Below are 13,986 nucleotides of genomic sequence, written 5' to 3' on the forward strand. Positions count from 1 at the left end.
TATAAAAAAAAATTTAAGTTTCAAAATTTTTTTGCACTTTGAGAAGTTCATGACCTTTCCAAGGATGCAGACCACATACTAATATGAACGTGATTCTAACACATATGAAATACAATCAGGAGCGACATACAATTTATAATGCCTAAAACAAAAAAACAAGGTCCAAAGAACCTTTCCTTAGCCTGCATTATACAATCCTCAATGCTTTCTGTGTGATATTTTTTTTTCATTTATCCTAATAAACTTCGCCAAAAAATAGGAGGGAATTTTCAATCTAGTAAAGACTCTCAAAAACCCCACAGCAAAATCATGCTTAAGTAGTGATGTAAAAGATATGAAATCTATTATATGCTCTTCATTTTAAAGCTAAGATCACTACCACCACTACTCATATTCAATATCATATTGGGATCCTAGCCAGTGCCATTAAAATTTTTAACTTAATTAATTATATTTCATTTTAATCCAATATATTTAATAAATAAATTAAACCTAGTGCACATTTAATTAAGCATACTTAAAAGTACAAGAATCAGAAACAAAACAGTCACTATTCACAGGCCATTGATTCTTTGGAAAATAAGGGTACATTTTAGAACTCCTAAGCATTCACCAGAGTTATGAGACATGAGATGGTGGGCAAAGGCTGAAGAGTCCATGAAGGGCGCTGTGACCTGAAGTTCTAAGTCAGCAGATGAGACAAATAAGAGAAGCAAAAGGCCTAGAAAAGAACTGAGCTTCAAGCAAAGCCCACCAACCCCTGAGAAGCATCTTCTGCTGCACTAGACCAAGGTGCAGAATCAAAGGAGCCTAGGCTCCCGGCTTGGAAGTCATGTGGTTCCTGGCTCTGCGGCTGCCATTGCTCTCTCCCATGACACCACCACAGTCACCTGTCCAAATCAGCCTGACAAGCAGCTACCACCAGCACTCAAGAGAGTCCAACTAACTAAAACACACGCAAAAGATGCACATGTCTTCAGAACTGGGACAAATTACTATAATGAGCTCTAGCTTCCACTTAAAATGATAATGCTACATATTTATTTATTTATAAAGTCAGTTCTAAAGGTCCCACCAGCATGGAGAAATCAGTATTATAATCCACAGTGGTGAATCATTTCTAAAGGACTAGTATTCGATTTGGAATGTATTATGGATCTTTATAGTAGGTATACCTTGCCAATAAGATTTTGCTTAGATCGCCCTTAAAATAAGATGTGATATTCTGAACACAGAATTATGATCACAAAGAATTACCGGGAAGTATATTGGGATGCTGTCTTTTGCCCAATGCGTATTGTTAGCTTGATAACATATGCTGAATAATAGAACTTGAATAATCTCAAGGAAGAAGTCAGACAGACTGACACAATTGTTGAGTTTTTAAATCACAAAATATGGACTTAGAAAGCAAAGAAAGATACAGAGGCATATGTAAAAGATTTTGATATTTTCAACTTTGGTACAGTTCACCTTCAGCAGAGTTTCAGAAGGAAGTTCAGTACCCTCTGTGCTCTGTACAGTCCAGAGGCAACTGGTACAGACCATGGCAATACAATTACAGATTTCCTTAACACCTGGGCTCTGAGACAGAAATCCTATTTTTCTCTTAATTCAGAACATGATTTCTTAATTCAAATATGATAGCACCTAGTTGCATGTGGATATTAATCACTTGAACAAGGGTTTAACATGCTGTGTCAAATACACCAAGGATTTCAAAGACTTTGTATAATAAAAAGAACATCAGATCTTATTAGTAATCCTTACCTTGATTACATGTTGAAATGACATTTTTACTTTAACTAAAATGTATTTTTAAAGTTAATTTCACCTGGGTTTTTTTTTTTCTTTTCATTTTTTAAAATGTCTATTAGAAAATGAAGGAACTTTAGATTACACAGAGGGAAATAAGAGGGAGGAGGGGGCAGGGGTATGAAAGATGATGGAATGAGACAGACATCATTAACCTATGTACATGTATGACTACACAAATGGTATGAATCTACATTGTGCACAAGCATACAAACGAAAAGATATACCCCATTGGTGTGCAATGAATCAAAATGCAGTCTGTAAAAGTGAAAAATAATTTTAAAAAAAGAAAATTTAAATTACATATGTGGTTCACATTTGTGGCTTGCACTTAATTGACAGCACCGATTAAACAAATCAAAGGTATTTTAAATGATGTGTTTATACTATATGTACATATAAAACATTGAAAATATGGATAAATGTGTTTATAAGATATATGATGTTTGTTAAGCAAATTCTTATAAAGAAATATATAATCTTATAACACTATTTACAACAGAGGTCCTATTTATTTAGTTCCAACCTTTTGACAGGGAGAGTGCTAAAAGCATCAGACAAATTATCTGCATCTTCCCAGCAGCGAAGTGTCATTTGGATCTAGGAGACTGAGGAATCTGTCCAAGGTTGCACAGCGTGCAGAAGTGCTAGCTACAGGCTCTGAGTGCAGTTCTGTCTGGGACCAGTACAGCACACTGTCACACTTCAACAAAGACCCTGGGACAGGACCTCTTTGGAAGTGACCACCTCTTGTAAAGTTGGTCATGATCCAACTTGAGCAGGGACTACCCAAGCCATACACCTATCATTAAGGAGGCTTCTTTTCTGTTTTGGACAATAGGGGATCCAAGATGGCAGTCTAGAGGGAGGCTGCGTTCCTTGTTGCTCCGCAACGCCGGATTCAAGCAGAGGATATCTGTTTCTCGGTGAGGCAGTTTTTGTTGCTTATGGATCCCCTGCTCTTTACCCCATTTGTCTGCTGTGATCACCTGCAATCTACCAGCATATCGACGCCTTTTTTGAGAGCAGATTGCTCACTGTCAGGCGTTTATCATCCGCCATTTGCCTGCCTCTCGCCTGTCCATCGCCTGCCTTACCCCATCCATCACCCAACCCTCGAAGTTCACCTCCCGATCTTCCGACAGCTGCCAGCAGATTGACCGCAGACCGCCAGTGGAGCACCAGCTGCCTGCTACTGCCTGGAAGTTCACTGTTACAGTACCTGCAGGTTTGATTACACGTGGCTGCTGCCATTTTGAGACAACAGCCAGGCCCTGTAGGACCCCTGGCCGGACTGACTGAGTCCTGTCTCCAGGATCCCTCAGCCCAACCGATCACTCCCTGCCTCTGGGGCCCTCACATCAACTGACTGCTCCCTGCCGCCAGGACCCCCAGACCAACTGACTGTTTTGGACAGTATAGGGTAAGGAGTTTTGAGCATCAATACACCTACTCAGTTAGGTCAAGGGCCCACCATTCATCCTGCTTTGACAAAGAACTCCACCACGGTGACATCGTGGACACCTCAGACCCGTGGTGAAACACTGACACCCAGGAAAGTGGGGTCGACTGCCTTTGGCAGTTCTGAGTCAAGTTCCCCTGCTTCATCCTTAGCCCAGGCTAAGCTCCTGACTTTAGTTCCTTCTTAGAAAATGCAAGAGTGACAACAGCACTACAGGAGTGGAAGCTCGGAACACTCAAAAAGCAGCAGCTTGCAGCAGAAGGGGGCACGGCACCCTCTGCAAGAAGGAGAAGAGGACGAGCCACAAAGCTGAGACAGATTGCCAACGGGGACTTCCAAATCCAAAAATAACTTCTGCCGCCATGCTGTGGAGAAATGAGGCATGCAGAAGCTGGGGTCTCCTTCAGTCATCTTGTCCTGATGCCCTTCTAGATGAATAGGTGAGGGACATCTGCAGACATTCTGCTCAGCATTACAGATCCCCACAAAAAGGGCAATTTTCCTTCCTGAAAAAGTGTAGGTGAAGGGCAGGGATGATGGAGCTGTGGTCAGGGAAGGAGGGAGGAAAACTGGGCAGGAAAAAAAAAAAAACACAGAGGGCAACAGTGACATTCAGACCTGAACTCGGAATTTCTGAATGGTTCAGAACAGGACACTTTGTCACCTCTGACTTAATTATAAGACTGTTTTCAGGATGCTGAAGGGCTGGGCTCATAATCAAGCACTTACGTAATCCTCCTCATTGAGTCCTTGTTTCTCAACAGAACTTTTCACCTCCATGGAAAACTTCTCAAACTCAGGTTTCACGGTCCTCAGTAGAGTGACTGTTTGGAGGGATGAGTACGCTTGCTTAGCTTCAAAGTCGTGTTTGTCTCCTCTCTTCCATGAGCCATCTCCTACGGGAGAAATAAAAATATTTATAATTCCAGGCCAGTCACCATAAAGAGGCCATTCTCTCTTTGCAACCGCAATGTGTCCTGCATGTTACTTTAGGCGGCCAGGGCAAAAGGCATTGTTATAGTTTTGCACTTGGGTATAATGTGACAATGTCAAGATCTTTAAAGGAGCAGAAGGCTCTTGGGACACATGTTCCTTTGAAAGGTGAGAGAGAAAGAAAAGTTCTGTTGATGTCATTGCTTTGTACGAACCATGTAACTGCAATTTTCAGCCCCTCAGAATTGCAGAACTCCAAGAGCAAGAAGTAAGTCTTTGTTCCTTCCCAGAAGTAAGTCTTTGTTCCTTTCCATTCACACTTATTTTTTAATACCTACAGTCAACCAAGGAGGTGAACCAAATTGTTTGCATGATATAATAAACTTGATGTCATGTAGGCATGGAATGGCAGGTTATAGCTATGTACAGCAATGGATATGCATGATATTAAAATTTGACAGAGTTTGCCTCTCTGCAGGGTGAAAAGTAACTGAGGTAAACTTGAGCATTTGTATCTCATTTACTGAATGATTTCCATCAATACACTGATGGTAATAAATGGATTCAGTATGTATGTAATAATAATAAAGGCTTTACTTATTGAGCCCTTTGTGTACGCTCATGAGATGCTATAATAGGAGTACTATTATCTTTTCTATTTTACAGATGAGGAAACCAAGGCACTGGATAGCTGGCTGCTTCACAGCTCTGCCTTTCACCAAAGCAAAGGCAAGTTATAAGGATAAGAATCATTATTCTTCTACTTATTTCATTTTTGAGAAACCTGAGGCTTGCAGGGTACTAAAAGACAGTAGCAACATGCAGCTTTTGATAATTTTTTCCTCTGAATTATTCTAATTCCTGGAGATCTCTGAAAATACAATAAGGAACAAACCTGTTGGAGTCCAACTCAAGTCATTTGTGCACCTCAAGCCCCCAGCACACAGCAGATGCCTGAAGCCCAATAGCCAAGCAGCAAGGATGTCTCTGAGACAAGTGGCCAGGTCTGTGGCACTCACTGGACTCTTCCAGAATTCCAATAAAGATCTGGAGGCTCTGGAATTTCTATCGTGGCTTGAATCAAAGATATTTTAACTGTGTGCATGTTCTATGCAGGGTTCTGTGAGAGCCGTGGTGGGCATCATAAACGTCCTGAACAGTCTCCATCAAATTCAAGAGAGATTTAACATCAGGCATGTAAACGACTAAAGTTATTACAGGGTAGAAATAACAGCTGACTATGCCAGGGAGGGAAGGAGAGGTCGGGGAGAAGGGACAAGGAAGCAGAGCAGAATATAGATGAAGAGGCAATGAGCTCTAACCAGGGGGAAGGTTTCATGCAAGAAGGAGGCATTAGCCTGGTCCTAAATGGGTGAATAGAATTTTAATAGGAGGAGAGGAGGGTGGAAAGGCATGCCTGGCAGAGTCCACAACATGGGCAAAGGTGCAAATGCGTATGACATCCAGTGGGCAGCTGGAAACCTCAGTCTGGAGCATGAGAAAAAGCAGAGACAAAGAATGTGTTTGTGGAGGCATCAGTAGAATCATAATCCTAATAATAGCAACCATTTATTAATTGCTTACTGTGTGCCAGGGAGCTGTTAAAAGATAAATAAGACAGAGCTGAGGACATAATTCATTAAGGAGTAGATTCATGCTCAATGAGCAGTAGATTAAATTTCAAGCCACCAAACCGAACTTGACAAAGTCCTCCTCCTCTGCTGAGAATCCTCCCAAACCCAGAAGAGGCTATAGCCTGAGCAAAGCCATGCCTGTGCTCACGGAGCCAGTGAGTCCAACTTCACCATCACCAGGCAGGGTAAACCCAGCAGGGTGCCCAAGCCCCAAAACACAATGTGGTGGTGTTTGTTAAGGTTGAAATTCATTGGCCAGAAAGACCCCAAATTCAAGAATGCCTAGGAAATTTTCATCCCATGAAGGAGCCCATTTCTTACAGACCTGCAATAAACACTTATTGATTCATTTTTAATTGACTTGAGGTCTCGAGACTCCACAGAAGTGAAATTTCTAAGGCAAGGAGAGTCAGAGTTTCTCAGTTCAGGGAAAGAATTCTCTCCAGGGGCACATGAAGGAAAATACTTAACCCGGTAGGACTTTATACTATGTAATTAGAAAATATAGAAACAGCAACTATCTCAGTTACAGAAATGGAAAAAATATATTTTGGGGGGGAAAGAAGTGAAATCTAGTCCAATAAATCTGTCTACCCCAGTCTTAACAGGTAATAATTTTGGAGTTTTGTTTTCTTGAAGAAAGAAGGAAACAACAGGGCTTCATGAAGTGAAGCCAAGTGAAATAAGTAACCGTTCACAACCAGCACAGCCTGCTTTTGTGGGCATTTCTTGCTGTGATGTGTCAGTAACAGCTCCCATATCAACGCTGTTGAACACCAGGAAAGCAAAGGTCGGCTTGGCGTGACACCCCATCAGTGGAGAGAAATTTAATTCAGTAGACAACTGGGTGCCTCTGGAGATTTATGGGCGGAACAGAAGAGTGACATGATGAGAATCATGCCTTGGGAAATAGCAGTGGATTAGAGTGGGGAGACGCTGAGCATTCACAGTCACAGTAATGCAGGCCAGAGGTTAAGAGAGGTCACATGGGGGAAGTCACAACCCAAAAATTAAACTGGTACTCTGGGCGCTTAGGCTTATGACAGACTTCCACTCTTTTCCTATTTTTTTTTGCATTTTTCTCTGTGTATTAAGTTTTCAACAATAAACATTTACTACTTTTTATAATCATAAAAAGAACTAGCATGCTTGAGAATGAAAGTAGAGGACTGTGTAAGAAGAATTTCAAAACTCTCCAACAGTTAGAGGGGAAGGGATGACAGAGAGGGAGGATGCCAAGGAGAACAGGAAATCAGGTGATCATTAGAAGAAATGGCGGGGTCATGGGGAGAGAGGTGTGGCACAGACATGGAAATGATGGCTTCAGTTAGGGTCACAATAAATCCACTGCAGAATGTCCAAGTAACACCACCAGGCTGGCAGGCTGGAGGTGGGAACAGTGGTTGAAGTCAGAAAGGGGAGTGAGGAATAACAAGAGTTGGACGTCATTTCCACAGAGCTTGCTGTTAGAGCCCAGGGCCTACTTGCCCTGGATAAAAGGGTACAGGAAGAAAAGGGGGAAGGGTTAAGCACAGGCACCACTTTGGGGAGGCTATTTTTAGAGGGCAGGAGGAGTAAGAAGAGACAGAGAGTAGCTAATAGAACCAGAAGAATGCAGTGTCATCAAAGCTGGGAGCATAGGATTTCCAGGAGAGGTGGATGCAAACAATACTGGATGCTCTAGTGTCATGCTAACATAGTAGCCACCAGACACATGTGTGACTGTTTAATTCATTAAAATTAAAAATTCATCAGTCATACTAGCCACATTTCAAATGTTCAATAGCCACACATGGCTAGTGGCTACCATATTGAGTAGCACAGAATGGAGCTAGACATCACACAGAAAGTTCCACTAGACAGGACTATTTCAGAAGCATGGAAGCACCTTGATTAATACCTTCTGAGTTCTTGGAAGGCAAGAAAGCTCTGTAATCATTTTAATAATAACAATTTCAACTATCCCAGATAGGATTTCCCAAATAACTTTCCACCTTACTTACATTCTAAGGTAATGCCAGTGGACAAAAAATGCCAATAGATACTATTAAAAACTTTATAGAGCAATGTATCTATTATTTTCTCTCAATTTTTAAAATCTATCTTTTAAATCTGGTTTTAAACCATTTGAATTCCCACATAATATATTATTCACTGAATTATAACCACATAATTTGGACAAATCTGAATTTTTTGAGTGCTAACCAAGATCAATCTAGTAATTAGGTAAAAATGAACATACTACCAACAAATATTCTAAAAATTCATTATCAAGCAAGTATTGATTAAAACAGATGGTTTTCTCTTGAGCAAGTATAAGTATTTGGTGTGAGGAGGCATAGGGAGAGTGGGTATTGAAGAACTTTTCATAAATATATTTTAAAACATAAAATCTCTAGGAAGGCCCTTTATTAATGAGGTACAACAGAACTTTGGTCTAGATGAATATGCACATCATATGATTCTGCGGTTTCTTCTAAAAGAACAAAGATGGACAGTTGCCTCGCTACAAACGTTCACCTTTCTTCCTTACTGAGAGATTGTCCAATGGATTGAGGGTGTCAGTGAGTCCAAAGAAAATCACACAATTCCTGACCTCCCTTGCAATCAGGGATAGCCAATCTTATGTAACCAAAAGTTAATGCGTGGGGCTTCCAGGAGAACCCTGAAAGAGAAAGATCAACTGGAAGGATCTCCTTTCACCTGATGCCTTTCCCCTATTCTTGCCTAGAAGACATGATCTCTGGAGCCCTGGTCACTATCTTTGATCTTGAAAATGGATACCATGCACTAAGACTGAGGGAACAGGAAAACAGAAGAAGCTGGTATCCCTGATGACATTATAGATTCTCATCTTTGCCTTGGACTTTTCACCTAAGGAATTCTTTCAAGTGAGAGAATAAACCTCTACCTTTGTTTAAATCACTGTATTGAGAGTCTTGGTTTTATGCATGCAGATGTAATTCCCAATGCCAACCCAGGTCCTTAGGTTATAGTAGATACAAGTTTATTAGTTTGATAACAGAATGTATGGCCCTAAATCTATCTACAAAACTCCTACTAGAGAAAAATGTGCAAACTGAACTATAATTTTAAGCACCATGTATAATGGCCAAAGAGAACTATAACATATAAGACTATAATAAATAAAACTAACATTTGTTTAAGTTGTGTTCCAAAAGGGTTGCTAGGTATTTTATATACACCCCTCATTCATTACTCAGTCTGATGCCATTAGGCAAGTGCCGTTACTATCAGAAGAAACTAAGGCTCACCAAAGAGGACAGGGTTAAGTCACTTTGCCAGGGTTGAGGGTAGATATTAACCTTTAGCTCTTAGAATTAAGAGTCAGTGTCAGGTGTGCTGGTGCCCTCCTATAATCCCAGTGACTTGGGAGGTTGAGGAAGGATATCACAAATCAAAGGCCAGCCTCTGCAACTTAGCAAGTCCTCAGTGTCCTAGAAAAACCCTTTCTAGCTTACACCCCCAGGTTCAATCCCCAGTACCAAAAAAAAATAAATTGAGTTAATATGTGACTCAATCTCTCAGATAGACTGACCCACTGCCCCATAGTCTGACCAACCAGTGTAAGAAGTAAAATGAAGGGGATTTAATCAGCAACTTCAAGTATTTTTGTAAGTTGCATAATTCTGTGCAATTAAATTTTCAAGATGGAGAAAACTCAACTTATAGGAAAACAAGTTTTTAAAAGTTGTCCAGCTTCCCAAGATGGCCAATTAGAATGCTCACCTGTGTCTCCACTTGACAGAATTAAAATAACTAGAATTAGCTGCTCCTTGAGTTGGGTGACCATGGGAGAACACCAAAGTACAACAGTGGACAGCCAGGACATGGAGAAACCCAGAGACATGGGTTAGGGAACAAAGAGTAAAAGAAAACCTCAGCACCAATGGCAGAGAAGCAGGAGAGAAGGAGGCAAAGGACCCCCGCAAGAGTAGAAGAGAGAGGGAGAGTCCCTGTGAGCACCACTGGCCCAGGACCCAGCATCCTGCAGAAATACACGCTAAATAAACAAGAGTCCTAAGATATGCATGGTGAACCGGCTCTGGAGAAGTTCTCTGACCTTTCTCATGGTACCATAACCGGGAGCCATTTGAGAAAGGCCCTGTTGTCTGAGATTACTGCTTTAGGAATCAGCACATGGAGGAACAGAAGGCGCTTCCTTTTGAAATCAGTGGTTTGCCAGGCCAGCTATGGAAGCCTGGAGAAGCAAGCAGTCATGTGTTATGGTACATGGGAGTCAGGTCTGCAAACACCAGAACCGTGGGTGGTGGATCACTCAGAACCTGCCGACATCCCCTGCACAGCGCAAATCTTTGAAACCCCATAACCTAACTCTGCAGCATACCCCTGCCTCTGTGTCGCTAAGGGCAGAGAGAGGTTATGCCCTGAGGGACCTAGGGTCGGGGGGGCATGCTACAGGACTGGTGTTCTCCCTTTCCTCTGAGGGCATAGTTTCAGAGCACTTTGGGGGAGATCTGCATTCTGCACTAGCTCCCCGAGAAGCAACAGCACCAGCTTCATTCCTCTTCTCAGAGTGCATAACCCAAACTGCTCTGAAGAGAATGTGTTTCTAGGGAGCTCTGTGTTCTGCCCTACAACTGATGACAGCCACTGATCACTCTGGCAGATCACCTGAGGAGCACCACAAGGAAAGAAGAGGGGGTGAATAATCCCCAGGTTTTGCTCTGATCAAAGGGTGCACAGCCTAAGAAGACATGGAGAAGAGATCTGATCAGCATAGGATGGGAGATTCTACGAGCACATTTTAACAAAGAAAATTTTTATTAATACTTTCTGTTGTTGCTGCTTCATGTTTGTTTCTTACCTCCTCCTCTTCTTTTTAATATTAAATTTTTTTCTTTCCATCTCTTTCTCCCTTATCTCGCTTTTTTACTTTTTACCTGCTACTTTTTCTCTCTGATTTTTATTATTTTTTTAACTTTATTTTATTCTATATTCCCCCCCCTTTTTTTTTGTTATGATGGTATTACTATTGTTGCTTTTTCATCTCTTTTTTTTTAACTTTATTCATCTTTTTTTCACTCTTCTTTCTTTGTGGTGATAAAAACTGAGTCTGGCACATTGAACTTGTTGAGTGGGTGCTTGGCCACTGAGCTACATTCTCAGTCCAGCTGAGAGGAATTGCAACTTACTCAAACCATGATCCAGTCTTGCTCAAGTCTTGGTGGATACTTCAACATAAAGAACAAGAGGAGGGCTGGGGTTGTGGCTCAGTGGTAGAGCACTTGCCTGGCATGTGTGAGGCACTGGGTTCTAGTCTCAGTACCATATATGAAAAAATAAAATAAAGGTCCGTCAACAATTATATATATATATATATATATGTATGTATATATTAAATAAAAGGAAGGATAAAAGTCCCCAAGTAGGTATGGCAAGGGGGATCCCTACTCCCCAGACATTCACCACACAGCAACAGCAGAGAGAGACAATATGGCTATTGTGAACACCACATTTACAAGGGACCTCTGCATCAATGGTTCCCATATCCTATCAGATCACACATTGCTGACAAGACTGGAAGTGAATGCCATCAAGGGAGAGTTGTGACCCCAGCCTTTGACCCTCCCCATGAAACAACTGGAGCTGAACTAGTGTCCACACAGAAGATAAAAGCTCTCAAGTCTATCACCACAATTATAACAGCCAGTAACATAATAGTTTTCAAGTAACAGCATCAATATCAACAGATACCAAGGGAATCCCTAACATCTGATAGAGGCTTCCATTCCTAAAGTAGGAGTAACCACATACTCTGCTATCTACACACACCTGTCTGAACTAAAGGAACCCCACTCTTGCAAGACCTACATAAAAAGCAGCTCCCTCCAGTTCCAACATGGTATGAATTGTGTCAAAATCCACTAACCACAGTCAAAGCAACCAGAGGAAAAGTGTATTCTGAAGTCCAAAGTGTATTCTGAAGAATTAAACTCAACACTACATTGCAAACCAACATCCCAGGACACATCATGAAGATAAGGCTGCTTACTAAAAAGACTCTAACATAAAACTGAAAGAAATATTCACCCTAAAAGACGTGCAAATCTCAACACAGAATCACTAGAAATAAGAAAAAGCAAGGCAATAAGACACTCCTAAAGTTCATAACTCTAATAATGGATGTCAAAGATATCAAAGTGGATGAAATGCTGGACAAATAGTTCAAAAGAATTATTTTTTAGAAGCTCAGTGAAATCCAAGAGAGTACAAATAAAGAGCTGAGTGTATTAAGAAAGACATGAATGAGCATGTCAGTGAAGAGATAGTGGATGAGCACTTCAATAAAGAGATAAAAATTTTGAAAAAGAACCAAGTAGAAGTCTTAGAAATGAAAAGCACAATAAATCAGATAATAATCTCAGTTGGAAGTCTAACAGCAAACTAGAACAAAAGCAAAAGAAAGAACATCAGAGTCTGAAAGCAACTCTGCCAAAATCGTTACCAAATACAAAGGAAAAAAGACAAGAATGAAGATAACATACAATAACTCTGAAATACCATTAAAAGTTCAAACATCTGAATAACTGTCATACTGAAGAGAAAAGAGTTATGTGCTAAGGGCACTGAAAACCTATTCACTGAAATGACAGCAGAAAAGTTCCCACATTTTAGGAAAGACATGAACACTCAGGTACGAGATGCATTTAGAACCCCAAATAGACATGACCAGCAGAGAACTTCTCTACTACATATTATAGATAAATTGTCAAAAATACGGAACAAAGAAAGAATAAAAGTTGCAACCGAGACATGCCAAGTCACATTTAAAGTCAAATCTTTCAGCAGATTTCTCAGTAGAAACTCTAAAGGTCAGAAGGGCATAGAATGATGCATTTCAGGTCCTGAAAGAAAATAAATGTCAATCAAAATAACTGTGCCTATCAAGGCTAAACTTCCTATGGAAGTAGAAGTACAGACCTTACAAGATATTCATAAACTTATGAATTAATGACCACTAGACCAGTATTATAGAAGAAACTGAAGGGAATCCTACATCCAGAAGAGGGGAAAAGATGAACAATCAGGAGAGCATGGAAAAGAATGAATCTCACTAGATGTGCAGACATGAAAATGAAAAATGAAAAGAATCAAATATTATCAATATAGTAAACCATCAAAAGTCTAAGGGTGAAAAAATAAGAAATGAACATAGAATATTCAAAATAATCCAAAGAAATTCAACAAAATGACAAGAACAACTACACCTTCAAAGAAAAATTAACACCAATACTCCCAAAATTAATTTCATGAAATGAGAAAGGAGGGAACCCTTCCAACTCATTCTAATGAAGCTAATATCATCTTGATATCAAAACTAGACAAAGACACATCAAGGAAAGAAAACTTCAGACCAATATCCCTGATGAACATACTTGCAAAAATTCTCAATAAATTCTGGCAAATCACGTGCAAAAACATATTTAAAAAGACAGTGCAACCACGATCAAGTGGGATTCATCCCAGGGATGCAGGGTTGGTTCAACATACAGAAATCAATAAATGTAATTTATCATATCAATAGACTTAAAAATAAGAATCACATGATCATCTCAATAGATGCAGAAAAAGCACTTGACAAAATACAGCACCCCTTCATGTTCAATACACTAGAAAAACTAGGGATACTAGGAACATACCTCAACATCATAAAAGCCATATACGCTAAACCCCAAGGCCAACATAATTCTAAATGGAGAAAAAATCGAAAGAATTCCCTCTAAAACTAGAACAAGACAAGGATGCCTTCTTTCACCACTTTTATTCAACACTATCCTTGAAACTCTAGCTAGAGCAATTAGGCAAAAGAAAGAAATTAACATAAACAAATAGGTAAGAAGAACTCAAACTATCACAATTTGCTGATGATATGGTTCTATATTTAAGTAATTCAAAAAATTTCCCCCCCAAAAATTCTAGAACTAATAAATGAATTCAGCAAAGTAGCAGGATATAAAATCAATACCCATAAATCAAATGCATTCCTATACATCAGTAATGAATTCACTGAAAGATAAATAAAGAACACTACTCCATTCACAATTGCCTCAAAAAAAAAAAAAAAACACTTGGGAATCAATCTAACAAAAGAGGTGA

At 40.1% G+C, this 13,986-nt stretch overlaps 1 protein-coding gene across 7 annotated transcripts in view; it reads right to left on the bottom strand.

The window, feature by feature from the left end:
* Nucleotides 1–13,986, bottom strand: part of NPR3 (natriuretic peptide receptor 3) — a 73,613-nt gene that overhangs the window by 39,248 nt on the left and 20,379 nt on the right. For all 7 annotated transcript variants that reach the window (XM_079144495.1, XM_079144494.1, XM_079144493.1 and 4 more), the window contains one exon: nt 4,007–4,173. In XM_079144495.1, the coding sequence (XP_079000621.1) occupies nt 4,007–4,173 (167 nt within the window). The remainder of the gene's footprint in view (nt 1–4,006; nt 4,174–13,986) is intronic.

Source organism: Sciurus vulgaris, assembly GCF_902686455.1.
Source record: "Sciurus vulgaris genome assembly, chromosome: 6".
In the NCBI taxonomy this organism is placed as follows: domain Eukaryota; kingdom Metazoa; phylum Chordata; class Mammalia; order Rodentia; family Sciuridae; genus Sciurus; species Sciurus vulgaris.